The sequence below is a fragment of the Aethalodelphis obliquidens genome, unplaced genomic scaffold (assembly GCF_003676395.1).
Source record: "Aethalodelphis obliquidens isolate GAN/ISIS:26980383/991018 unplaced genomic scaffold, ASM367639v1 scaffold38, whole genome shotgun sequence".
In the NCBI taxonomy this organism is placed as follows: domain Eukaryota; kingdom Metazoa; phylum Chordata; class Mammalia; order Artiodactyla; family Delphinidae; genus Aethalodelphis; species Aethalodelphis obliquidens.
In genome coordinates, this window is record NW_020837982.1 from 12233429 (window position 1) to 12260115 (window position 26687).

Here is a 26687-nt window from a genome sequence, read left to right on the forward strand (position 1 = left end):
AAGTGACTGCCTATTTCTATCGTGAAATAATGCAGCTATTGAAGAGAATTTTGTTAAATCTGTTTGTTAGAGGAATGCCCAAATTTAAATGAAAAACACTAAATTACAGAGTAATATGTAAAATTCTTTTCCACAAAATAGGAAAGGAAAATGCATATTCATGTAACTACACTTGTAAATATTTGTACAAGCACAGATAAATGTGGGGAGGTTAACACAGGTTACATCAGGAGAATGACACTGGAGGGAAGGAAGGGGGAGAGGGTATTAACTTTGGGTCATACCTCAGTGTAGACTGACTTGTTATCATGAGTGTGTATCGTGTGGATAATTTGTTTTAAATTCAATAAAAGATGAGTCATTTCCCCATAGGGCGGGAGAACCAGGGAAGGAGAGCGGATAAGGCAGCAAAGACCTACAAAAGTAAAGGCCATTTCAGTGAAGACTATCAAAGGCACTGAAAGGGTTCCTCTCTTTCAAAATTAAGAATGGGAAGCAGAAACTAAAACCAAGAAATGCCAAAACCAAACATCTTCTTCCAGGGGGAAAAGAGCAATGGAAGAGAAAGATGTGACAGGAAAAGGCAGGAAGATGAAAGAGGGGGAAAGAAACAAGAATAAGCAGCTTGCAGATGGACGGGGAAAAAGTCTACAGAGAGGCCCTGAGGAGGAAGTTTAAACATGACAAATGGGTTTGCGGTGACACAGAGGAGGGGGGAAAAGATGAAAGAGAACTGAACGGTAAGCGATTCCTCCTCCAAAGTTGGACAGTCCAAGCAATCAACCCTTCTCTCCTCACTCTCAAGGGAGGAGAACCCTAACTTTTAAAAATCTAGAAACTGGAAAGGTCTGAGTATGTCTCCCCTTCTATTGACTTACATCTCCATCTTGTGGCCTGTTCAAGACATAGCTGTGTATGTGTGTGCATACATACATACACACACACACGTACGGATAGATACACAAGCGTCTCAGTGTATATATGCATGTATACTTATACATAAGTATACATGGCTATATACGTATACATACATATGTAATATATACACTAAGCATATATGTAAAGTATACATTATGCTATATATTGTAAGTATACGTGTATATGTAAGTATACTTGTAAGTATATATACATATGTATTACATAAAAGTGTATATACATGTGTATTTACGAATTTTTAAATTCAAGTAGAACATACAGGCAAAGAAACCGAAGCGTAGAGCTCAAAGAATTCACAAAGTGAATCACTACCCAGGATAAGAAACGGAGCGTAAGCAGAACCCCAGGACCTCCCATGCCCCCTTCTGGTCACTACTTCCCCCAAAGGGAACCACTTTCATTACTGATAACACCAGATACAAGGCCTGCCTTTATAGGAATGGAATCCATACAGTACGCAAGCTTCTGCCTGGCTTATTCCACTCAGCGTTGTGTTTGTGAGATGCATCCAGTGTGTGGCTGGAGATCGTTTCCTCTCATTAGGATCATTGTATAAAATACGCCATCATGTATTTATCCACTACAGTGTTGGTGTTCAGTGGTTGTTTCCAGGTGGGACTATTTGGAAGGATGCTATCAACACGTACATGTCTTTAGTACAGTTTTCAGAGAGCTTTCCAGAGTGGTTGTAAAATGATGGTCCCTCCAGCAGGACATGAGAACTCCAGTGGCTCCACATCTTAGTAACTCCTGAGACATCTGTAATTTTAATTTTAGCCAATCTGGCAGGCGTAATGGTATGACAGCATGGTTTTAGTTTGCAATTTCCTGATGACTGGAGAGGCTGAATACCTTTTCATGTGTTCAGCCACTGGACATCCTCTTTTGTCAAGTACAACATCAAGTTGTCTGCCTATTTTTTCCCTAAGGAGTTTTTCTTGATTTATGGGGGCTCTTTATATATTCCGTGTCAAATATATCTTACGTGCCAGATATATTCACTGCAAATCTAGATTCCCATTCTATGGCTTGGCTTTCACTCTCTCTGTGCTATCTTTTGATACACAGAATTTATTTTAATGAAATCCAATTTACCATGCATCTCCTTCACATTCAGTCTTTGTGTTCTGTTTAAGAAATCTTTGCCTATTCTCAAGGTCATAAAGATATCTTCCTACATTTTCTTAAAAGTTTTAGTTTACCTTTCACATTTAGGTCTACAATCGTTCTGGAATTGATTTTCATGGAAGGTTGACTGTAGAGGCTAAGATTTGGTTTTTTTCCATGTGGACATTCAGCTGACCTAACACTATTTATTGAAAAGATCTTTTCTCCACTGCAGTGCAGTGTCACCTGTCATAAATCATGTGACAACATGTGTATGGAGGGCTGTTTCTGGACTCTATTTTGATCCACTGGTTTACTGGCCTGTCCTTGTGCCAACACCACACTGCAGCTTTACGGTTAAGTCTTGATAAATGATCACGTGAGTGTTCAAAACTTCTTTTCTTCAAAATTGCCTTGGCTCTTCAAAATTACCATATATACCTTAGAATCAGCTTAAGTGACAACAAAAAAAACTGGCTGGGGACTCTAAACGGGTTTGCTCTGAATCTACAGATCAATTTTAAGAGAACTAACATCTTTACAGTACGGAGTCCTCCCAATCTGTGAACATGGTTATCCCTCTATTAGGTTTTCCTTCCTTTCTCTAAATGCTTTATAGTTTTTAGTATAGAGGTTTCATACTTTCATTTGACTTATTCCTACGTATCTCCTGTTTTTAAAATACTGTTATAAATAGCACCTTTTAAGTTTGTTTTCATTTGGTATGTCTTTGTTGTCCAGCTTTCAAGACCTTCCTAGGAGAGGAACTACCAGGTTGCTGCTGCGAGCTCATGGACAGACCATGCTGTATCACATCCACACAGCGATAACTGGCCACCTTCATTGACTTGAGCAACAGTGTGGGATTGCAACGACTGATATTTACCTAGGTCTTAACGTCTCTGGGTTCACTCCCTTGATCAGTCATCCAAATGGACAATCCTTCTTTACCATTAGTATCTATTTGGAAGTCAGGCTGCTAACAGAGCTTCCTTTCCTAGCCCACGGAGAAAAAAAAAATCTGGGCTAAATGACCTTCAAGTGATAATCAGTCTTGTTAGTACACATAACTGAAACACTTCAAAAGAGCTACTCTGTCAAGTTTGAGACAATTTCAAGATATTTAAGAGTACTATTTAAACATCCTACTTCATAAGCCCCAAGATATACTGCTAGACAAAAAAGATAACGCACAGGAAAGAGGACATTTTACACTATAATTCACATTAAAAACCGAAAGGGTGAGAGTCACTGGAGATGTATGTGTATCCTTATACACGTGTATTACCTTTCTAGAAGGATACACAAAACTGTTAGAAGTTGCTGCCTCCAGGGAGGAAAAGGGAAAATGCATGCCAGAAGTGGGAGGGCACTCCAGTTTTCATCGATAACCTTTTTGTACAGTTGGGTGTTTACATGTGATAAACATTTTTAAAAGTAAATTTATGTTTTAACATTTTTTCAAAAGCAAGTATTCTATTCGTTCCCATTAACCACCGGAACATCCCAAAGCATCAACATTTTGGCCTGACACTATCAACCAAACTGCCTCTTCCAGAAAAGTCAAAAGAAATACTTGGTCATATGACATATCCAGTTTTTCCCCCAAGAAAACATGGTCACCGTACACTTTGCATGGCTAGTATCAGACCAGTAGTTAATACAGAAAAAAAACTGCTAAGGCAACATATATTCCAGATTTTTCAAGTCGGTCCATGTTTCAAACACTCCCTCTTGTCCCTAAGTATCAGTCCCCGCAACAAATTAACCTATTTAACCTATGTTTCTCCAGAACATGGAGACAAAGTCAGAAGCTATTACCTCCCAAATGGAATTAAACAATAATTAACAAAATGCACAAGATCATCTGTCTACAGAAGCAGCCAGTTCTATGAAACTGTATAAATGTGTTGCTGTTGAAACTGGGTTCTACTTCGAAAGCACTTCTCCTAAACCTCTTCAGGAATACAGGTAAGAGTAAATAGCCCAGCTTCTTTAAACAGTGAACTAGAGATTTAAGGCAATTATCCAAGTTCCACTTGAACCTAAATAAAATAACCCAGAAGGCCAGTGAGCTACCACTTCTCTGGGATTTCAAGAACTTACTGAGGTCACAGTAGTGAGGAACCTGGAGTCTCTGGTGTCAGAAGAAACTTCAAGATGAAGAGAGTCACTGTTGCTAAGGGAACAGAGGAGGGGTGGTACAGCAGTCCCACCCAGCATCTCTATGTCCTTTCTCCCTTGTTATCAGAATTCAATTTTGTTCAAGTCTCCACTGCTCAGGGAACATAAGCCTGTCCTCAGTTTCCGTTCAGGGATGTATCTTTCCTGAATAAACCAAGCCAATCATGGCAACTCCATTCCACCATGGCTCTTGGTATAACATAGCATGTGATACAATCCTAGCCTACTTCTGTTTTGAGCCAAAGTCTACTGTGAAGCTTCCAGGAGGTGTTTTTTTCCCCCTCTTAGAAAATAACTGGAAAATACAAGAGAATCAACAGAAAAACTACTGAAAACAATCAGAATTAGACTGTTTACATATAATAGCATCCAGATATCCAGTTTTCATATAAACATCAAAAAGCATGACGAAATGAAAAACTGAATTTAAAACTACCACCAAAACTATAAAATACCTCAAAATAAATTAAACCAGAAATGTGTATTTGAAGAAAACATTCTGAAAGGCCTGAAAGATGGCTTGAACAAACAGAAAAAAAACCCCATATTCTTGGGTAGGAAAATTCAACATTATAAAGGATTAAGATTTCATGTAACCCCAATTTTTAAAAAACCAACAGTTATTTCTCTTTTTTGGAATTAGATTAGCTGATTTTGAGGGTTTTTTTTAAATGAAAATTGTTTAAGTAGTACAATGACAGAAGACTAGCCCTATCATGTACTAAAACTTATAATAAAGCCACAAAATGGTATTAGCAGAGATCAATGAAATGCCTTACGAAGTCCAGAAATAGATCCAAACATGTATGCGAATGTATTATACGATAAATCTCATCTCAAAATTTGTGAAGATGGATGACTCAGTAAAAAAAAAAAAAATGTAGTCAGTCACAAAAATAGTCAAATAGGGAAAAAGTGGGATTCATACTCTTCAAATTCCAAATGGATCAAATATTTAACAGAGGAAACAAATTTAACATCAGAACTATCTTCATATACTAGATTGGAACAGGATACAAAATTTAATAACACTCTTTGGAGAAGGCTGTATGGAAATAGGTAGTCACATAAGTTGCTAGCACAAGGTTAAACTGGTTCTATGAAAATTATAAATGCATATATCCTTTGGCCCAGCCATCCTTCTTCTAAGAACTTATCTAGAGATAGACCTAGACCTTCACACATATGAAATCCCTTATGTATAAGGTTATTCACCACTATATTTTTGTAATAGAAAAAAAAACTATGTAATATATATACACAAATGTAATAGAGTGGAAACAATACACATACCAATAGGAAACTAGTTAAATTACAGTAGTGCATACAGTGAAATATAAGGCTATAAAAAAAACTAATGACAGAGGATTCAATTACAACATCAACCCTCATATTTCAAAAAAAGAAAAAAACCTCAAAGCTAATGACAAAACCTCATGTGCTGGTTTGAGAAGATCTCCAGGATATTTAGATGACAAAAGAATGCTGTAGAATAAGTTGTGTAGTATGCTACCGTTTGTGTAAAAGATGGAGGGAAATAAGAAAATATTCCTATTTGCTGGCATATATTCAAGAGAACCTTGGAAATATATACCAAAAATTATTAACACTGGTATTTGTTGAGGAGGGGGGCACACAGGAGGGAGGCTTTTCACTGAACACTGTTAAGTGCTTTTAAAAGGTCTCAGCCACGGGCTTCCGGGGTGGCGCAGTGGTTGAGAATCTGCCTGCTAATGCAGGGGACACGGGTTCGAGTCCTGGTCTGGGAGGATCCCACATGCCGCGGAGCGACTAGGCCCATGAGCCACAACTACTGAGCCTGCGCGTCTGGAGTCTGTGCTCCGCAACAAGAGAGGCCGTGATAGTGAGAGGCCCGCGCACTGCGATGAACAGTGGCGCCGGCTTGCCACAACTAGAGAAAGCCCTCGCACAGAAACGAAGACCCAACACAGCAAAAATAAATAAACTCCTACCCCCAACATCTTCAAAAAAAAAAAAAAAAAAAAAAAAGTTTCGAAAAACAATGTCTCAGCCACGTGAATACATTACTTATGCAAGACATACCCTCCTTCCTCTCCTACTGAAGTCTGGAGTGTGGCTGGGAACTTTCTACAGGTATTCTCGACCAAGAGGAGTCGGTCTGAAGACGAAGGCAAAACAAAGACATGGCCAGAACCTGGATCATCACCGACTGTGGAATTAACCATCCCTTCTCAATTCTAACTTGGAATTTATTATACAGAGGTATTTTTCCTTATGTAAGTGGTTTTGCGTAGGGTTATCTGTTCCCTGCAGCTGAGGGCATCGTGACTGTAATACTAATGCGTGAGCTAAACCAGGCACCCCCTTGGTGAGGGTAAGAACAATAAACAGTCTTCTTTTCCAGACCTTTTAGGTGCTTTCCTTGGTCCTTCTCTGACTGCTGCAGACACAACCTCTCTTTCTAGTCTGCACTGTATATACCCATTTGCACTGAATTTGTCTTGTTTCCCCTGCCTGCCTGAACTCTTTCAGAATGAGCATTATAAAAGGCGAACAAACCCCACCAGGGTCGCCTCTCAGCCTACCTCATGTGCCTCTATTAACTTCTGATTCTAATCTCCGCTAATTAAAAAAGTAGGCAGACTATGTACCAAAGTTACTTATCTTTCCATCAAACCACCCCCAATAATCAGTGAAGCAGAGACAAAAAGTGAGGGGTCACCCCAAGTCCCATTTCATGCGCCTCTTTGTGAGCGTAGTCAGAGACTACATTTCCCAGCCTCCCCGGCAGGCAGGTTGGAGCCATGTGATTGGTTACGGCCAACGGGCGGCTACGTACGCAACTTCTAGGCGATGGCCTATGAGAGGGGGTGAGGCCTCCACACCCTCTCTCTTCTCCCCTCACAGCGAGCATGAAGGTCTCGTGTCAAAGACAGCACAGCCACATGGTGGGAAACCCTGAATCACCCTTTGAAGGGAGCTGTCCCAGAGAACCACCAGACTTTATATAAGGCAGGCAAAAAATGCTTTCATCTGGTATTCCCCTGAGGGTCCCAGGTTTGTTTACAGAGCCCAGCCTATCACATCCCGACTCAGTCTACCTTTCAATCAACAGAAATCTGCTGAGCGCCTGCTATATACCAAACTCCCACTAGGTATTTATAAAAGATACTGGAAAAACAAAAGATTTTCATTCAGTGAGCAAACAGTTATTAACTATCGTGTTAGGTTTTGGTCCCCGTCCTCAAGGTATTTAAAATTTAGATGGAGAAACAAAATATAGGCTTGCAAAAAAAAAAAAAATATATTAAAACCACATGGCTTCCCTAGCTAAATCAGCTCCCCACTAATATTCCCTCAAAGCACAATATATTTTTCTGCTGAACTGATTTTACTTATTTGTATGAATCTTTAATTCATGTCTTTCTTGCTGAACTGTAAAGAGCTCAAATGTAAAAACTAGATTTTGTTCGTTTGTTTTGTTTAGGGTTTTTTTTGCCACCACTCATAACAGGCACTCAAAAGCTTCCATTTACCACATTTTTTATTCCTTAACTAGTTTATTAAATTATCAGAGAAATTTAATATTCTTGACTGCACTTAATACCACCTTAGTTCAACTATCCTTGGGGTCACTCAAAGAGAGAGAAGCACATCTTTACTGATTTCAGCATATCCTTTACATGCCAGATGACCCAGAAAGTTAGTGTATTTCTGGGGCATAAGTAAAAAGGATAAATTATGGCTTATCCGTTGTCTCACAGCTAACGATGCAGGAGTATATTCCTCAGAGATTTCCTCTTCTGGAAGAGTCGGTTCATCATGTGTTCATAACTTCAAGCAACAAAGTATAAACGAATAATTTTTTAGGAAATCTCAGTACTATCAGATGGAAATCATCCTTCTTATAAATCAAGCTTTAAATTGAAAGAAAACATTCAGTGATCTAAAATGGTAGAAGGGCAATACTTTTAATGGAATATTCAATGCAAATTTTTCTTTTGCCTCCCTTGGCTGCCAATACAGTGAAATGAAATATAAATTGGAAGTATATATATATTTAGCAGCTGCAAGGAAAAGTAAGTATCTGAAATTAAATGTAAAGCTCACTCTAAGAAAATGTGAACATTTCATTTTCTTCTATTCTTTTGATGTTAGCAGTTGGTCTGCTTGTTAATATAGGATTCCTGACACATTACCATCTCAACCTCTAAATAACTTCCTATTTCCTATAATCCTCAATATACTTGGTGGTGTGAAGATTAAAGCTTACCCAATTAGCCACCCACTACAGCCGAGTTAATCACATAATCTCTGAGATGGTCACAGAGCACTGAAGTATGCAATGATTTTTTTTTCCCTCTTTACAAAGATTTAACTAATTGTGAGAATTGGCAATGCTCTCAAATATAAAGGGCAGCAGGGTTTTCAATCAGAAGCTGTGCCACTGCTTTATAAATTAGGGCTTATCTTCTTCCAAGAGACATTGTTACAGAGACTTCTTTAACAAGTTTCCAAATGTCCTCAATTAGTCAACCATTGCTTACTGAGACCAAGGCTCACATCAAGGCTTACTGCTTTAGAATAAGGATTAGTAATCCGTAAGGTAAAACTCAGACTCCGTCACATGACAGCTACGCATTCAACTATGGGATTCCTACACTCGTGTCTGTTTAAAGGAAATGCTAATCCAGACTGAAGTTTGACAATACTCTCCTCTGCTTAAGTCCACATATGACGAGGAAGAGGAAAGAGGAGGAAAGTTTTGGGGGGCAGGGGATGGCAAAAGGACTCCTGAGAATGAGGGATGGGGGAGAGAGAGAAAGCAAAGACTTGGGGTGAGAAGAGGGAAGAGCTCAGGAGGACAGGGAGGGTCGACAGTTTTCAGGGAGTCCTGGTTGGGTCAACTGATCTTGCGGTGTTGCCGCCAGTTATTACGGGGCTTCGAACTACCGATTAGCAGATCACCCCCAGTTCTCCAACAGTACCTGTGGTGATGGTCTAGCATGAATGACAAGATGTGCCAGAGAGAGCAGGTCTATAACATCTTCAAGTTCTGATAAGGCTTCCTGACCAATGTGTTTCTGTAGGTTGTGACCTAAAAGCAAGACGTGAGCCACCCCCCACCCCCTGCCTCCCCCAGTGACAAAGCAACCCACAATGATATCAAGAATGAGAAAAGCCATCAAAACTATTGGAGGAATCCAGAGATTAGGGAAGCAAACAAACGATGGAGGAGCCCAGAACTAGGAATCCGCAGGACTGAAGAAATCTTTGCGAGTCACCGGAGACCCTAAGAGCAACCGATGGGCAGGGGAGGGAATGAGGTTTCTCCAGGGACACAGCTGAAAGGTCCCCAAGGTCTCAGAAATGACCGGGCAGCCTGACAGTCAGGAGGTGGGAGGGCAAGATCGAACTGGGAACCCAAATCCAATTCATGTCTACAACTGAATTCAGATCCTCAGAAGGCTAGGTCCAAGCAAGAGTTATTTGGGTATGGGAGGTTGGGGAAGGAAGGGGAGGCCTCAAAGGTGGGGATTCGGGGTTAAAAAAAAAAAAAAAGGCAAAAGTAACTCTGACATGGGCATGTGGGTGAAATCAAAGACTGGAAACTCTGACCTCAAATCTAAGACAGTCTACTTCTAGCAATTTCCTTGAGTTTAACCTGTGTTCCTGCACACACTCATCCACACACGCACTGCCTGCCTCCATCAACTCTGCACTGCTGCCATCCTCCCTGACGAGCTGGGCTTGGGCAGTGCTATGTAGGTGTTCATTTCACAGCCCTTGAGTAGATTTCCCAGGGCTTCCTCTACATAAGAATTTGAGAATGGTTTTACCTTGTATGCATTTCCTTACCGATCAGATTCTCCTAGAATGTGTGTAGGACTTACTTTTTGGACAATTATGGGCTGAACTGTGTCCATCCCTCCCAATCCCCACCCCCGGCAAAACTCATTCGTTGAAGTCTTAACCCCCAGTAATCCAGAATGGAACAATATTTGGAGATAAGTTCTTTAAAGAGGCAGTTAAAGTGAGGTCACGAGGGTGGGCCCTAATCCAGTAAGAAAAGGAAATTTGGACACGGACACACACGCGGGTATGACAGAGGAGAAGACAGAGGGGAAAACGGCCATCTGCAAGCTGAGGAGAGAGGCCTGGAACAGATCCTGCTGTCATGGCCCAGGAGGAACCGACTCTGAAGGTGACACCTTAACCTTGGACTTCCAGCCACCAGAACTGTAAGAAAATACATTTCTGTTGTTTGAGCCACCCGGTCTGCGGTACTTCATTACAGTAGCCCTAGCAACCTAATACAGACAGGTATACAGACATGGGTCCTGTGGGTCTAAAGCAATCCTAGCCCGACAAGGATTCACCAATAATTCACCTTCCAGGCCACCTACCATTGTCTTTCCTCTTTCATACCTCAGTGACTGACGGACTTTCTTCACAGGGAGTGATATCTAATTGCCACACTGGTTTCTCATTCTCGGGCGCATTCCACGGTGCCTGGAGTGGACCACCACGGTCTGCTCTATCCATTTTACCTCATCAAGCCAATCCTCAGAAGTCATGTCTCTCTACAGGGCTCACACACTTGTCAACTCTTCTGCAAGCTTACTTTGAATTACTCTAGATTTCTGTGTCTGACTAAAACATCTATGGTTCCCTCAAAGTTTCATCTTGAGAGCATGGAAATCAGCCTGGCCGGTTACCTTCATTATTTCAAACCCTCAGGAATTAGTTACCCCTGCTTCAGTTTCCCCTCAGGCTGGTCTTTCTTCCCTGGCCAGCCCAACCATTCACCCATAAGCAACACCTGCAGGCCCACCAGGTGGATCAGCCTTCAAATAAACAGGAGGAGCAGGGGGCGTCCTGGTGACAGGACTTCAGAGGCCTTGGTGGGCCTCCATCCGACACACCTCTGCTACTGACCTGCTAAATTCCCTAAAATCTTCCTACCGCTTCATTTACTTTGGGCTTAAGGAGGCTTCAGCTAAAATACGTCCAGGAAGGTAAGTCGTTGCCATCATGGATTCCATTGCTAGAATCAATGTGCGACTGTTTACCATCAAGACCACAGCCAGCAAGCCGGGCACTGAGGAAAGGGACACAGAAGGAGCCGTGGGAGGTGAGAATAGGCGGGAGGAGAACCAGGTGCAGAACATGAAACGAGACTGGTCAGGGAGGCCAGGTCCCCCTCAAGCACTCATCTTGTAGTTGTAAAGGCTTTAGAGCTTACAAAGCCCTTCACGTTCCAATCACCTCACCTGGTCCAAACAATGAAAAAGAGGCAGAACACACACCCCCATTTTCAAGTCAATGATTCTGAAGCCCAGATGACTGACTAGGAGGCAACAGAGCCAAGCGCTTCTAATTCCTGGTCCAGCTCTTCTTATGGTGCAACGGTTAAGAGTTCCCATCTGAAGACACACAGATCCAGAGGAAATCCAAACTCTGAGACTGATTAGGCTTAGAATCATGTGCAAGTTACCTGACCCCTCCAAGCCTCAGCTTCTCTCCTGTAAAGTGGGATGTTATAAAGATCTAGAGCGCAGGCACGTACAGCTTAGCATAGTGCCTGGCACACAGAAAACACGCAGGTGTAAGCCGTTAGCACTCATCTCTCGGACCCCGTGAGAGAAAGCAGTGGTTCTCACCCTGCCACCCACCCCCGAAGAGCTCCCCACCGTGTTACGGCTACCCAGGCCACCCACCAGACACACTTTCAGACTCTGCAAGTATATGGTCTGGACGCTTTTTTTTTTTAAGCCTTGTGGGTGATTCTGATGCTGAGTCCCACAATTAAGAACAGGTGATATAAAGCACTATTTCAAGCTGGAAGGGGCATTCAAACCACCTGAGGATCTTGTTCAAATGCAGATTCGATTCAGTAGGGCGGGGGTGGGGTCTGAGACTACATTTCTAAACACAAACCCAGGTGACGCTGAACGTGAACAGGTAGGGCTTTAAGTAGCAAACAGATTATCACAGGAGAGAAGAGGGGTGACCAAAAAGAGATGGGGGTGACAAGCAATAGGAGTAATTTTGACATACTGAGATCTAGAGAAGTCATTCTGGCTTATAGACGAGTTAACTTGAATTTTACGCTACCTGAAACAGCCTGTTTGTGGCCTATCAAACATACACTGTACACCTGTTTTAATCACTAAAGGAAAGGGCACACTAACCAGAAGTAAAGACCGTCCATGTTAAAAATAAAGATTAAAGGCCCCTCTTCCTAGGACGCCAACGTTAATCCTCCTTTGATAAGATTCACTTCCCAGGTGCCAAGTTCATCCTGTACCTGCTGTACGTATACATCCTGGTCTGTTTTTTTGAAACCTTGAAGAAATGTATCCCTGACTTGTTTAACGTACTCTGTTCTGACAAGATATAAAACCGTGCTAAAAACCCTGCTTCTCTGGAGCTATTTCTTAGAGTGATCTGGGAAGCAGGCTTCCGGGCTAGTCCTCAGTTTGGCTCCAATAAGACTCTTCTATTATTATTTTTCGTCGACCCAAGTGAGGGGGGGACCAAAAATCAACCATACCCCCCAGGAAGACCTAAGGCCCAGACTCAGCGGCGACCACTGCGCAGGCCGGACCTCGCTCGCTAGTAACTCGCTCCTCTTCCTCTGCAGCCACGTCGGACAAACCCGATAGGGCTGCGATTGAGAAAGTCGGTAAGTCGAGATTGAAGAAAACAGAAACGAAAGAGAAAAATCCACTGCCTTCAGAAGAAGCGACTGAACAGGAGAAGCAAGCAGGCGAGCCCTAAGGAGGCGCCGCCAACATGCACTGTACATTCCACAAGCATTGCCTTATCTTACTTCTTGTAGCTGTTTAACTTTGTAAGATGCAAAGAGGTTAGATCAAGTTTAAATGACCGTGCTGCCCCTTCTCACATCGAAGAATGGAAAACTACTGACAACGAAGGCCGCGCCCGCCTCTCCCATCCACCTGTCTGGCTGGCAGGAAAGGAAAACAACCTGCATGTTGGTGAAGGAGGCGGCTGGGTGGGACGGCAGTGAAATCTAGAATAAAGAGTAAGCCGGTCTCAAGGTGTCCTGTGGGCTGTAAAATGCAGTTTAATCAGGGTGCCATTTTTTGTTGTTGTTCAAATGATTTTAGTTATTGGAATGCACAATTTTTTTAATATTCAAATTTTAAAACCTGGGGGAAAAAAGACCTAAGGCCCAAGTGGGCCCCTTCAATATCATTAAACGACAATGAAGAGAAGCAGAGCCTGACACACAGGAGGCTCTCACCCAACAGTCACCATCACTAGTCATCAGAACGGCCACCTCCACGACAGAGAAGGATGTCCGTGTCTTCTCCGCCTCCAACCATCACCTCTACTTGGCCCCTCCTCCCCTACGAAATTTGCTTCTCCCGCCCCACGCTACCTTTACTACATTCCTGGACTTCGATGTGAAGACCCGCCCTGACAGAGGGCACTCTTTCCTCGCCCTGGATCCCCTTGCTCACCGGTTCTTTTTCACCAGGCCTGAATCACCACCTTCACCCTCCCACTTCACTCCTGCATCCGCCCGAGCAGTGTCCGGCACCACGACGGATCAGCCAGCTCACCGGAAGCTTCGGCGTCCGCTTACAAACCCTGCCCAGGACACAGCTCCTCCTTCCCTAACTCCTGGCTTTTATTTCTCCAAACGAACAGCTCCAACGTTTCATCTAGCTTCCCAAATTTCAACGTTTCTTTCCACAAACCTTGGATCTCACGCTCCAGAGAAAGCTAGGACCGACCGGCAGCCGCTTCATCCTCTTCAGCTTGCCCTTGGGCTGTGGTTTTTCAAGCCTGGCTGCAGATCAGAATCACCTGGGGCCCCTCTAGGACCACGCCCTCCACGCCCCTGGATTTAATTGTCTGAGGCTGAGCCTCGTTAAAACCTCTTTAAAAAAACAAAAACAAAAAACACCACCCCTGGGAAGCAGTAGGACTCCTAACCAGGAACAAGCTGCCGCCCCACAATGAAGGCATCATCACCTCTCGTGGGGAAGGCGGGGAGAGGAGGGTTTTATCCTCATCTCATCTGTGATGGTTCCCACAGTGACGTTAAGAGAGTTCTAGAAGCCGGGGGGAGGCCAGTTCTAAAGATGTCACAATTTATACTTCATTAACCTCAGCTGGGAAGGCCGGAGGCTTCTCTGCAGAGCCGGGTACAGAGCAGCTGACAACTCTGTAGAGTGTGAATTACTCTCCAGCAAAGAACAGCGAGAAGAATCCAACGGCCCCACACCTCTAATTCCATGAGCCATGGACTACAACCTTTAGGACACATTTTTATAACAAGTCAATTAAAAAAAATCATTTTCAGGGACTTCCCTGGCGGCCCAGTGGTTAGGACTTCACCTTCCAAAGCAGGAGGTGCTGGTTCATTCGATCCCTAGTTGGGGAGCTAAGATCCCACATGCCCCGTGGCCAAAAAACCAAAACAGAAGCAATATTGTAACAAATTCAATAAAGACTTTAAAAATGGTCCACATCAAAAAAATCTTTAAAAAATCATTTTCCAACACAGATAAGAACATGACTTCTAGAGTTTAAAAGGCAGCTAACATAGCAGAAAGCTCAACCTAAAGAATGAAAAGACATTTTCTGACTTTGTATTTTACCTAAATAGCCTTCCTCCAAGATGGGATTCAGCTGAACATATCTGGTTTACTAAATCTAGAAATTTAATGAAAACTACATTGCATAGAAAATAACAAACACTATAAATGAACAGACTATATTTTACTAGTTAAAGAAATTTTAAAAAAAGAAATTAAGCCATTCAGGAAATAGCTATAATCTCTGCAAATAAATTTCACCCACCACATAAACCCTGTAAAGGAAAACATCGTACCTGATGAGATCTGGTTCTGCACCCTCGTTCTTAAAGGATGTCAGAAGTAGTCTCTCTCGAGTTACAAGATCATCCAAAAGGTTTTGTCTTCGGTCTCCTTCGAGCTGTGTTCTGCAGGCATCTCGTTAAGGTCCAAGAGCAGGTGAATTACCTCATTTGACCTATTACGTTAAGTGAGCTCTCCAAGTCAGAAAGGACTGTTATAGGCTCTGATCAATCCTACCCAGAAGAGGCCTGAACCAACCTTCTCCTCCTGCTCTAACCTCAGACTTCACTGATCCTTCCAGTAAAGGACCTGGACAGAACCATCACAGAGGGACTTAACAAACACTGACACAGATCCGCCACACGAGATCCTTCACTGAGAAACACAGTTGGTAAACACGATTTTCCTCCCAGCGGCCACCCCTGAAATGTCCTTCCTCTCAACAGGGCAGTGTGACTCAGGGAGTCATCAGGCTTTGAGTTTTAGGTCACGGTGGTCAAGGGTTTTTCCTGGACACTAATACCCTAAGATACTCTTCTAAAAAAGGAAAAAGAGAAAGAAAAGTTTTCTATGTTGCCCCCTTTCTTCCATGTTAATGAACACCTATGAACACACCTGGAATATATTTTGTAAAGGGCTACTTCATGCAACAGATTTGCTCTAAAAAGCTGTTACCATCGGCTCATTAAATACATTGCATGAGCTTTAATTCTCAACAGAATTACAAAGAAATAATCATATTTTTATGTGTTAATCTACTAAGCACGCTCGACTAGGAGTCCAAAGGCCAGCTAGTCCTATTTTGATCCTTACCTACGATCCTGAACCAATTACTTCACCTTTTTGATTTTGTTTCTTCATGTGGCACCCAGATCATCTCTCACACCTCCTCCGGCACGATCCATGGCCACAGTTTTCCTGGTTCCAGTAAAAGTGAGACCACTACTTTGGATTTCTGGATTTCTAGATACTTGTCCTTTCAAGAGGGGATATTAAACCCTGCATTTAGGCCCCAGAAGTTTGAGAACTTGGCAGAATCAAGTAAGTTTCCCTGGGTGGGAAAACCACGGCCCAGTGAATCTACTTTTGTTGATCATTTTGAATAGAAAAAGCTGGCCAGCTAGCAAAAAAAGCAAATAAACCCATCAAAAATGTTCCCCAGTAGCAGATATTAGTTAGAAAAATCATAAATCCCCCCCAAACCAATGTAACTAAGGAGTGTTAGTGACTTTGACTGCTTAAAAAATAATAATGGATACATTCTCTCTACATTCCAGAACGCCACGCTTTCCTGAGAAAAATGACTACCATCGCTTTTCCGTTTCCTGCTTGACTACAGTCATTAAGAACCCATCTTGGAAACCGTGAAGTAGTAACTGTAACTAAGAAACAGTGAACTTAAGTCCTTCCTCTGTACTAATAAAAGGGCCAAATATTAGCCTTCTGATCAATGCAACACCAAGAATAAATATCAATGTGTTTCAAATCAGTGGCAAATTGTCAATAAAGCAGAAGCCTCTTCTATCTAAAAAAACGCTCCTGGGGGTGGGGAGAGACAGAACCTATGTCATGAATTATACAGGACAAAACTGAATTTTAATCATGGAAAACTATTAACTATATCACAAGGCTGATTAGCCTTGCCTTCTGTTCTACACTCAACCTACTCTGGCAATCTGTGGTTTCGTTGGGATTTAGTTATCCAACCATCCAAGCGAGCATAAGCTGAACGATAATCCAATATTATAACTAAGCACAGATCTGGCTGGCTCAGGGTTTAAACATAAAAAGTAAAATTACATATCATTAGAAGATGACTTTGGAGAACTTTCTAATACTCTTAGAGTAAGAAAGATCTTTCTAGTCAAGAATGAAAACCCAGAGGCCATGAAGGAAACACTAAATCTGGCTCTATAAAAATTTTTAAATATCTGCAAAGTAAAATTACAAGTGACAAATTAATAGTGGCAAATTTTAAAACAGCAAAGGATATAACAGGGCATAGAAAAAAGAAACAACAATAATGCTAATCAAATGAAAAAAAATGCAGTTTCACATTAGTAAAGGAAATGCAAACTGAACCATGCTATCACTTTCACCCATCAGGTAAGAAACTACGACAGGGCGGTTCTGGAAAGGGGCAAGGAACCAAGCACTCTCAGACATCCTTGGTGGGAATGGAAACGGGTTCAACCAATTGCCACGTTGCCTTCTATATACATAACAAAATTTAAAAGGCACATTCTTTCAACAGGAATTTCTCCTACAGATATATTCACATGTCTATACAAAGATGTAGGAACAAAGATGTTCACTGCAGCATTATTTATAATAGCCAAATACTGGAAACATTCTAAGGTCCGTCAATAAGGAACTAGCACACCTCTACAGTGGTATGTTTTGCAGCCCCCAAAAAAAGAGAGAGAGAGAAGAGGAAAGCTCTTTATGTATCGATGATAATGACAATTAACATTTCTGAGCACTTACTAAGTGCTACATAAGTTATTTGGTATGGAATAATCTCCAAAATAGTGTTAAACAAAAAGAAGCAGCAAAGAGCTAAACACTGAATAGTATGCTCCCACTGCATACATTAAAAAAAAAAATCTAGGGCTTCCCTGGTGGGAAGTGGTTGAGAGTCCGCCTGCCGATGCAGGGGACACGGGTTCGTGCCCCGGTCCAGGAAGATCCCACATGCCGCAGAACGGCTACGCCCGTGAGCCATGGCCGCTGAGCCTGCGCATCCGGAGCCTGTGCTCCGCAACGGGAGAGGTCATAACAGTGAGAGGCCTGCGTACCGCAAAAAAAAAAAAAAAAAATCAGAGAAACATATATGTTTGTATATACGCTTAAAATTTATGGAAGAATACAGAAAGAGTTGCCTCTAAGGAAAGGGAACTGGGGATTCAGGGTGTAAGGGAGACTTACTTCCCATCCAATATTGTTTTGGACTGTTTGACTCTATCAAATGCTAATTAACAAAAAATTTCAGAACCAAACGTATAATATGATCCTTCTGTAGTCAAAAGTATTTTATATTTACATGTGTATATATTTGTTCATGCCTAGAAAAGTCTGTGATGGCAGGTACCAACCACTAACACATTAACTATGAAAGAATGAGCTGGAATAGGATGGGGATGGGGAAGAGAGAGAAGAGTCATTGGTTAAAAATAAGAACTATAGGGCTTCCCTGGTGGCGCAGTGGTTGAGAGTCCGCCTGCCGATGCAGGGGACATGGGTTCATGCCCCTGTCTGGGAAGATCCCACATGCTGCGGAGCGGCTGGGCCCGTGAGCCGTGGCCGCTGAGTCTGCGCGTCCGGAGCCTGTGCTCCGCAATGGGAGAGGCCACAACAGTGAGAGGCCCGCGTACCGCAAAAAAATAAAATAAAATAAGAACTATACAGGTAGAAAGTACTTTTTTAATAAAAACAATAAAGGCAAGTTTTAAATTTAGCAGATATTAGATAGAAACTAGTTGAGAATAAATTAACAAACAACATCAATTTTAGGAGCAATAAAACTTGGTGATTATGTTTTGAAGATTATTAAGTGAAGAACAGAATCACAGACAGCTGATGCTAGGAGAGGCATATCCAAGTCTCTTGTTCTTCTGACCAGGAAACCAGGGCCCTGGGCAGCTGGTAATGACAATAGTGGGCTAGAGCCCAGCTCTTTCCAGTCTAAGTCAGGGCTTTCCTACCACCTCGTGTGGGGCTTGACCACCAAACGTTCCAGGGGCTCCTCCACCCTGAGGCCCCCAGTACTGCTCACTTAACTTTGCCACTTTTTAGCATCCTGTTAATAACAATACTGGTAATATTAATTCAGAATATTCCCAGAGACTCCCTGTAAATCCGGGACAACTGGAAAACTGTCCAGTTAGGAACACTCACTCTACCTCTTTGTTCTGTTTTTATTTTAACCTATTAAGAGAACAGAGCATAAGGAGATGGGGGGAGGGTAGAGGAGGTTGAAGAGGATAGATGCACAGCCCTTCTGCATAGCACACTTACTATACAGAAGTTGCTGTTAACGAGAGGTCAAAGAATCGTCTAGGCAGTGGTGACACTGCATGGATGTGGTCGCATGGTAGTTGGGGGAAGCGACGACAGGGTGAGGAAGGACAAGTAGAACACAGGGCACACAGTCAGTGGCCAGAACTGGGACCTCCTCTTCCACCAACGTGGTGAATAACCAAGGAAGAAGGTCAGAGTACAGACAAATAAGGAAACAGAAGAGCTAGCTACCGTAGTACTTTTTCATCGGCGAGGCTGATGTTACATGTAATTAATTATAACCAGTTCATGGCAATGCAATGCTGCAAATGAAGCTGGGTCCTGATTTCGTATCACCAATACCCATGACCAAAGTGCCTCAGCCCAGTTTCTCTGCTATAACCTGGGAAGCACTTCCAACCTACGATGGAGTGGGCTGAAGATGGTGCTGGACCCAGGGGACGCCCCACCCCCACTCTAGCTCCTGGAGTTTCTCCTTATTTGGTAGAAGGCTTAAGAATTTAGGCAAGTCTTAACGTGCAAATTAATTGCTCTGGAGAAGCATAATTACTTCCCACTGCTGCAAGAAGGGCTGCACAGAGACAGTTTAAGGTCCCAGAGGCCAGAAGGTTTTTCTGGCTCACATAGTACTTCATCCCTTTCATTTTACTATTTTTTTTTTTAAGTTAACAAACTCTGCTGAATATCTATTATGTACCTGACCAGGTCCTTATCTTCCTCAAAGCACTGATCGATCATATTTTGCAGGTAATATCTTAATACTATCACTATCTGTGTGCTTTGATATACCCTTCTTACTTGATTATAAACTCCATAAAAGGACTACCTGTAAATTCTCCAAGATGGCTGTAATTTTAACAATGATAAAATAGTAAGTAGCAGCTAATCCTCGAGGAGGGCTTACTTTATGTGAAACACCTTCTATGCATATAATTTAATCCTCCCAACAATCCCATAAGCTGGGTGTACTTTGATTATCCCTATTTCGCAAATGAGAAAACAGGCACAAAGAAGTAACTTGCCCACAAAGGGTTAATAACTATCTTTTATTTAACACCCACAATTATGGGGGTGGCTTGTCCTGTGAGATGCTTTAAATATATTTTCTTCAACTTTCACAACAACCTGCAAAACAAGTATGATTATTCCTACTCTACAGATGAATGAAACTAAGGTCAAGAAAGGCTACGTTGCTCTCTGGCCTTGGGGAAGTGATGGAGCTGGTCTTCCACCTCAGTTCTGTCTGGCTCCAAAGCCAATGTTGTTCCCAGTATTCCAACGGTGCCCAGACTTTTGGATTTCATGGAGCAGAAGTATTTCCAAACAAACTGCGGGGATGGTGATGGGGGGTATTTATATAGACCAATTTTGCCATCTATGGACATTCCAAAACCCACAAGAGACAAAAGTCTCATCTACTTTTACTATCATGATGAAAAAGCAAGCAGATGTTAATACCCAAAACTAGGGAGAACCATGTAAACAGACTATAAATCAGAAAATTTCTACTGAAATAAAAATTATCTTGTCCTTATTTTTCTCACAACAGCAGACACCAGTGAAAACTGTCATGGCCAGGTGCAGTGTTTTAGAACCACTTCACCTCCACTGGAGCCCCGAGGGGCTATCCCTAAAATCGATCCAGTGAGCCTCTCCACACCTACACGTATCCAGGTTTGTTACACGGTGATTGGGGCATCTATCCTGCCATCTACCTATCTGTCTACACATCTTTTTTTCCCCAAAAAATACAAAGTGGAGCAGAGTTATTTATGGATTTAAAAAAATTATTTCTAGGGAATTCCCTGGTTGTCCAGTGGTTAGGACTCGGTGCTTTCACTGCTGGGGGCCTGGGTTCAATCCCTGGTCAGGAAACTAAGATGCCACAAGATGTATGGCACGACCAAAAAATAATAATTATTACTATTTCTACAGGACTTCTCCCAAGAGACCAAAATACCTTTTGATACTGAACCCCTCTGTAAAGTGATTTTTTAAAATTCTTTTTAAAGTACCAGAAGTGTTGCCTTTGAAAAACCCAACAAAAAGACAAGCTTCATTTAAAGCTAATTCTAAGAATAATTTTAGCATTACCTGAAATTTCCTATGCGCCCTCCTGTAAACCCACCTTTTCTCAGCTGGTGAGGCCATTATAATCCCCATCTCCAAGAAGCACCGTGAACAGAAGTTAATGTATTTCAGCAATTTTCAACTCTCTGGCTGCAGGACTTTCAATTATGAATTGCAAGTTAACCAATTCGAAAGCACGCCACTTTCAATTTCACATTTATTCTCGCCAGAGAAAAATACTTTTTCAGGAAAGAGCAGTAACATCTTAGGCCTAACCTCCCAGAATTTAACTGTTTGGAAGGCATTTTCATAGGACTTATCTTTCTGGCAACTCCTAGTGTTCTCTGGAAAACTTCACGAATGCAGAAAGGCATAAATTTATTAAGTAAGGTACCATAAACTCAACTACCCAACACAGTAAGGAAATGTGGCTTTCAAATATTCACGTTAAAAAAGTCACCCAACATTAATTATGCCTCAAGAAAAAGGATTAAAAAGTCACTCTCCTTGCGATTTATGGACACAAATTTTTCTAAGAATTACAACATCATAAAGTATACCTAATAAACCACGGTGAAGACTGTTTAATCTTTCTGATGATTAAGAAGGGTCTTGAGGATTTGCATTATGAACAAGATTTGTCTTGGCATTACAGCAACATGCCAAGCAATAGGGAACTCTAGTTGAAGACAGGCCACGTGACAGTGGACTGTATTCTATCACTGAAGTAGAATTCAGCTTTTAAACAAGTGGCTTTGGGTTCAGACAGCCCTGCGTTGGAATCCTAGCTTTCCATTTCTTAGCAGTGGGGTCTGGGCAAGTTACTTAAGCTCTTAAATATTCTTCTCCTCGGTGTGAAAAAATTTCCTCTGCTGCAATGCTGTCCTTTCTTTCCAACTTCATCAGTGACTTGAGGTGCAAGTTTGCTTTGGCCTCAATACCTCTTTTGTAAAGAAGGTTCAGCTGCCTCCTTTCCATTCTATCTAAGAAATGGTCTCCCTGAAAATACAGAGGTTTATGAGCGCCCCCATGGGGTGGATTATCTGAATTCCATCCCTAGTTTTGGTTGCAGTAGAAATAGACCCAATTATTTGAAAAAAATAATTAGATTTTAAAGAAAGCTGTTATATTCCAGACGAGTTTTTGATTTCTCCTGGGAAGTTCTAAATTATTCACATGATGGTCCTTAAATATTTTCATAAATATTTCATATTTTCAGAGTATTTAACAACTCTGGTGTTTTCAAATGCCTGGTGTTTCATTCAGCAAATTCTGAGATCACCACAAAACCAGAGTCTATGAAATTTCAAAATATGGTCAGACTGCAAGCATTTAGAAAAACAAAGTCAATTATGACCGTGGCGTGCTTGGTACACCCCATAATTAATAACTAGCAGAAATTATTAATAGAAAAAAGTAAAAGTTATTAATTTATATCTTCTTGCCCTATAGGTTTAGCACATAAATATTATAAGATGAATAATAATCAGTTACCTATCAGCAAATAAAGTTATTAATATTACACTGGGAAACAATATTTAACTACGTTTCTAATACATGTGATTTAGGTAATATTAAAATGAGTTTGCACACCTTGATCCCATGTGCAGAATTCCAAGTACTTAGTACTGAAAGTGGAGAGCACAGCTCTGCCAACTTGAGGTCTATATATTAAGACTTGTGCATTTTGATAAAATAAAAACTCCTTATATAATAGACTGTGCAGTAACAAATGATGCCAGATGGAGGGTAAAGTTACAAACGAAACATATCAGAATATTCCAACTGTGTTAAAAATAAGGGCCCAATTGTTTACTGAAATTAAACTTATATTTAAAACCTTAGTGTTTTAATAAGTGCACACTGGAAATCATGCAACTATCTAAACCACCCTCCCTGGGGACATACAGTGGTGATACTTGGAGAAAAATATTTTTTAAAACATCTTCTATTGTTTTACCTAAAAAGCTATAGTCCTACATTTTCCCATGTTTAAAATTGGGCAATAACAACCATTTCCCAAGACACCAAAGTTTGGTACAAACTAAAGACAAAAAAGGTAAGAGAGGGCCAGTTTGAGGTCAGTTTTAAACTCGGATTTAAAGGATTAGTTTATGTAACAGGTCAAGTGTATTTTACTAAATTGATCAGATTATGAATTTCTTAAAAAAAGAAAAGAAAGAAAGAAAGAAAGAAAATATTTTGGGGAGTTCTCTGGTGGTCTAATGGTTAGGACTCCACACTTTCACTGCCGGGGCCCAGGTCGGATCCCTGGTTAGGGAACTAAGATCCCACAAGCCACTGCATGGCGCGGCCGAAAAAAAAAGAAAGAAATATTTTAATTCTCGACATTGTTGGTGGGAGGCTGAGGTGATGACATAACTTGCTTCAGGCAAGTGTTTCCTACCTCCCAAAACAGGGGTACTGTCTGGACCTCTAGAACAATAAGGCAAAGAAGTAACATCTCAATAATCTACATAATTGGGGGAAAAAATGCATCGTTTCTACTGGTACTGGCTTCTCAGAAAAGAAAACGAATCGTTCAAAACTCTGGGAACTACAGAAGCAGAATCACAACTCAAGGGTGTCATGGAAGTTCTCCTGCTGGACCACCTTCAAGGCAGTCTAGACAGGTAGCAACATGGGGCTCGGTGTCAATACAGCACTGACAGAAAGCATGAGCTTCCTGCACTATTAAGGTTACACCCAACTAAGTTAACTCCTGCCGCGTGTCTTGCATCGCCAGCATATTCACTGTAAAACATGTAACAGACGCTTAAAATAGAAATTGAGATTATAGGCAATATTTTGGAAACCAGGTCTTCCTCAAGCTGTGGAAAAATCTGGGTGGCCCAGATTCCTTCCTTTCTTAAAATAAGACTGCTTGTCCTCCCACTCTAGCAAGAGGTGGAAATGTTTACATGGATACATCTGATGTGTTGACACAGCTCTTAGCAATAAGTCCTTCAAAAGGGCGATCTTTTCCTTCAGTTTCTGCAACAAAGCTCTGATTGTCACGGTAAGCTGAAAAGAAAAGAACACAGCCTGAGAATGCTAGTCCAGAGGTGTGAGGTCTCCTAAAAATATCATGTAAACGCTGCTTTACAAACTATGATTCAATCAAAGAAGGGCTGCAACGACAACCTCAGGGCTGTACGGAATCTTAACAGTCACTTGTCACATAGTCACATAGTCACAGACCTATGACCTGACCAGCTGGTGAGCCGGTCCACACCTGAACCCTGACATTGACTGGAAACTGTCACTATGCCCTCACAATCAGCTGAATTCTGTCCCTTGAGCATCTACCCTCGGATCCTATTTGTCTACCTCGGAGCCATGCAGGAAACTGCATGTCCCCAGTCTTTGTTCACCAGCAAAAGCCCCACGGTTCCCTCAACCATGCTGCAAAGAACAAGACGTCAAGTCCCACTGCCATCCCGGCCACTCCTCCCTAAACACACTGGTACACTTACAACCCATTAAAAGTTTTATAGCAGGGTGTCCTTTTTATACGAGAGGAGTGTTGACCGCATGGGACTCTTTTTCCAGGAGGTGTGAATTTTCTCCAATTTACAAACCCAGAGTAAAGTTTTGTTTGTGACTCTAAGTGCTGCCTTTTTAAAGGATGGTAGAGAGGTGGGGAGGAAGCCTCTTAGGAATTTAAAAATATGAAAAATAGAATCGCCCGTGTAAAGTAAACACAGTCAACCGCGGATATAATTGGAGATATGTTTAAAAAGGCACTCTCACAAGTTTGCTACCTTGTTAAAAGAAGCAATTATACAACTGCAGTGGAAGCAGGGACTCTCTCCTTAGATTAGCAGGGTCACATAAGGAAAATACAGCGCAACAGCAGAGGCTGGCCAAGGGCTACACACATCAAGCAACCCTCAAAGGTATTAGCAGCCAAGAAAAATCTCACCTTAACTATTCTAATACCCCTGGGAAGCACAGAAAAACCACCCACAACGTTTATGGGGACACGCCAAGGAAAGCAGACCCCTCCTCACTCAAGAAGTAAAGAGCAAAACAAACAAACAAATGAACAAAAGAACACACACACACACACACACACACACACACACACACACACACACCCCAGGTCTAAGAAGAATCTACGAAATTAAAGATCAAAAGCATTCAACAGATGAAAGAATATGTAGCCATTAAAAAGTATGACTGGGGACCTCCCTGGCGGTCCAGTGGTTGACACTCCATGCCTCCCATGCAGAAGGCGCTGGTTCAATCCTTGGTCAAGGAACTAAGATCCCACATGCGGCGCAGCATGGCCAAAAAAAAAAAAAAAAGTATGACTGAAATCTATATTTGTTAACATAGAAAGATACCTATCATAATTTATTAAAAGAAAAAGAAATCAAGTCATAAAAAGAAGTGTCATCCACATAGAGAAAAAACAACCCAGGACCTAAAGACATCAAGACATCAAGGGTAGTTATCTCTAAGGAGTGGGATTTCTTAATATTTTATAAGAAAACTATTACTTTCATAATCAGAAGAAATGTCCCATTATGATAATTTAACAGAAGCTTTCCAAAGCACAGAAAAGGATGGAAAGCCTAATTCATATTTTAAGCTAACACAACCCTGGGAACAAGCGCTGACAGAGATAACAGAAAAAAAGAAACTACTCGCCAATCTCCCTTAAGGATTATAAATGTAAAAGTCTTTAAAAAATTTTAGCAAAGCAAATTCAGAATTACATTAAAAATGACAATATACCATCACCAAGTAGAATTTATCTGAGTAATTTAAGAATAGTTTGATGTTAGAAAATCTAATAATAAAGCTAACAGTGTTAATTACTAAAAACAGACTAAACATATGATTAACACAGCATGGGAGAAATTAATTAAAAACAAAACAAAAACAAAGAAAACTAAAAATCAGTCAGTGCAGCCTTAACTACAATATTATTTAACTTTGGTCTAGAAGTTCTAACCCACATGATAAGACAAGTTAAAGAAATACATAAGGGCTGGAAAGAAGGAAATGAAATTATCATTATTTGCAGACTGATAACAGTCTGTTTGGGAAAGTTAAGAGGACCTAAAAGATGACTAGAAACAGATGAAGAATTCAGGATGGTGATTAATCACAAAACGAAAAAATCGAGGGCATTCCTAAATTCAAGTAATAGGGAGAACTTTTAAAAATGATTTTAAAACATCATTAACAATATCAACAAAATCTAAAAAAAATCTAGCACAGTGCCTGGTGTATAGTAACTGCAGGAAATACTGCTGATGGAATGAGTGAAAGGAAACACTCAATACTGCAAAAATGTAAATGCTCCCCAGTTTAGTCTATAAATATACTACACATCTACCCAAAATCCTATTTGGAGTCCTTTTATTGGAGAGGAGATGGTAACTGAGGCACAGCACAAAATTCTTTTTTTTTTTTTTTTTTTTTTTTTTTTTTTGGTTTTTGGGGCCTCTTTTTTTTTGTCTCTTCCCCCCCGGGGGGCCCGGGCCCCGGCCCCCCAGCCCCCCGGCCCGGGCGGCC

General features: G+C 41.4%; 1 protein-coding gene across 3 annotated transcripts in view; it reads right to left on the reverse strand.

Annotated features, from left to right (window-relative positions):
- STX8 (syntaxin 8) overlaps nt 1-26687 on the reverse strand; it is a 235795-nt gene that overhangs the window by 199123 nt on the left and 9985 nt on the right. For all 3 annotated transcript variants that reach the window (XM_027131051.1, XM_027131052.1, XM_027131054.1), the window contains exons 3-4: nt 24088-24182; nt 15083-15193 (exon numbers count right to left, since the gene is read on the reverse strand). In XM_027131051.1, coding sequence (XP_026986852.1) covers nt 15083-15193; nt 24088-24182 — 206 coding nt within the window. The remainder of the gene's footprint in view (nt 1-15082; nt 15194-24087; nt 24183-26687) is intronic.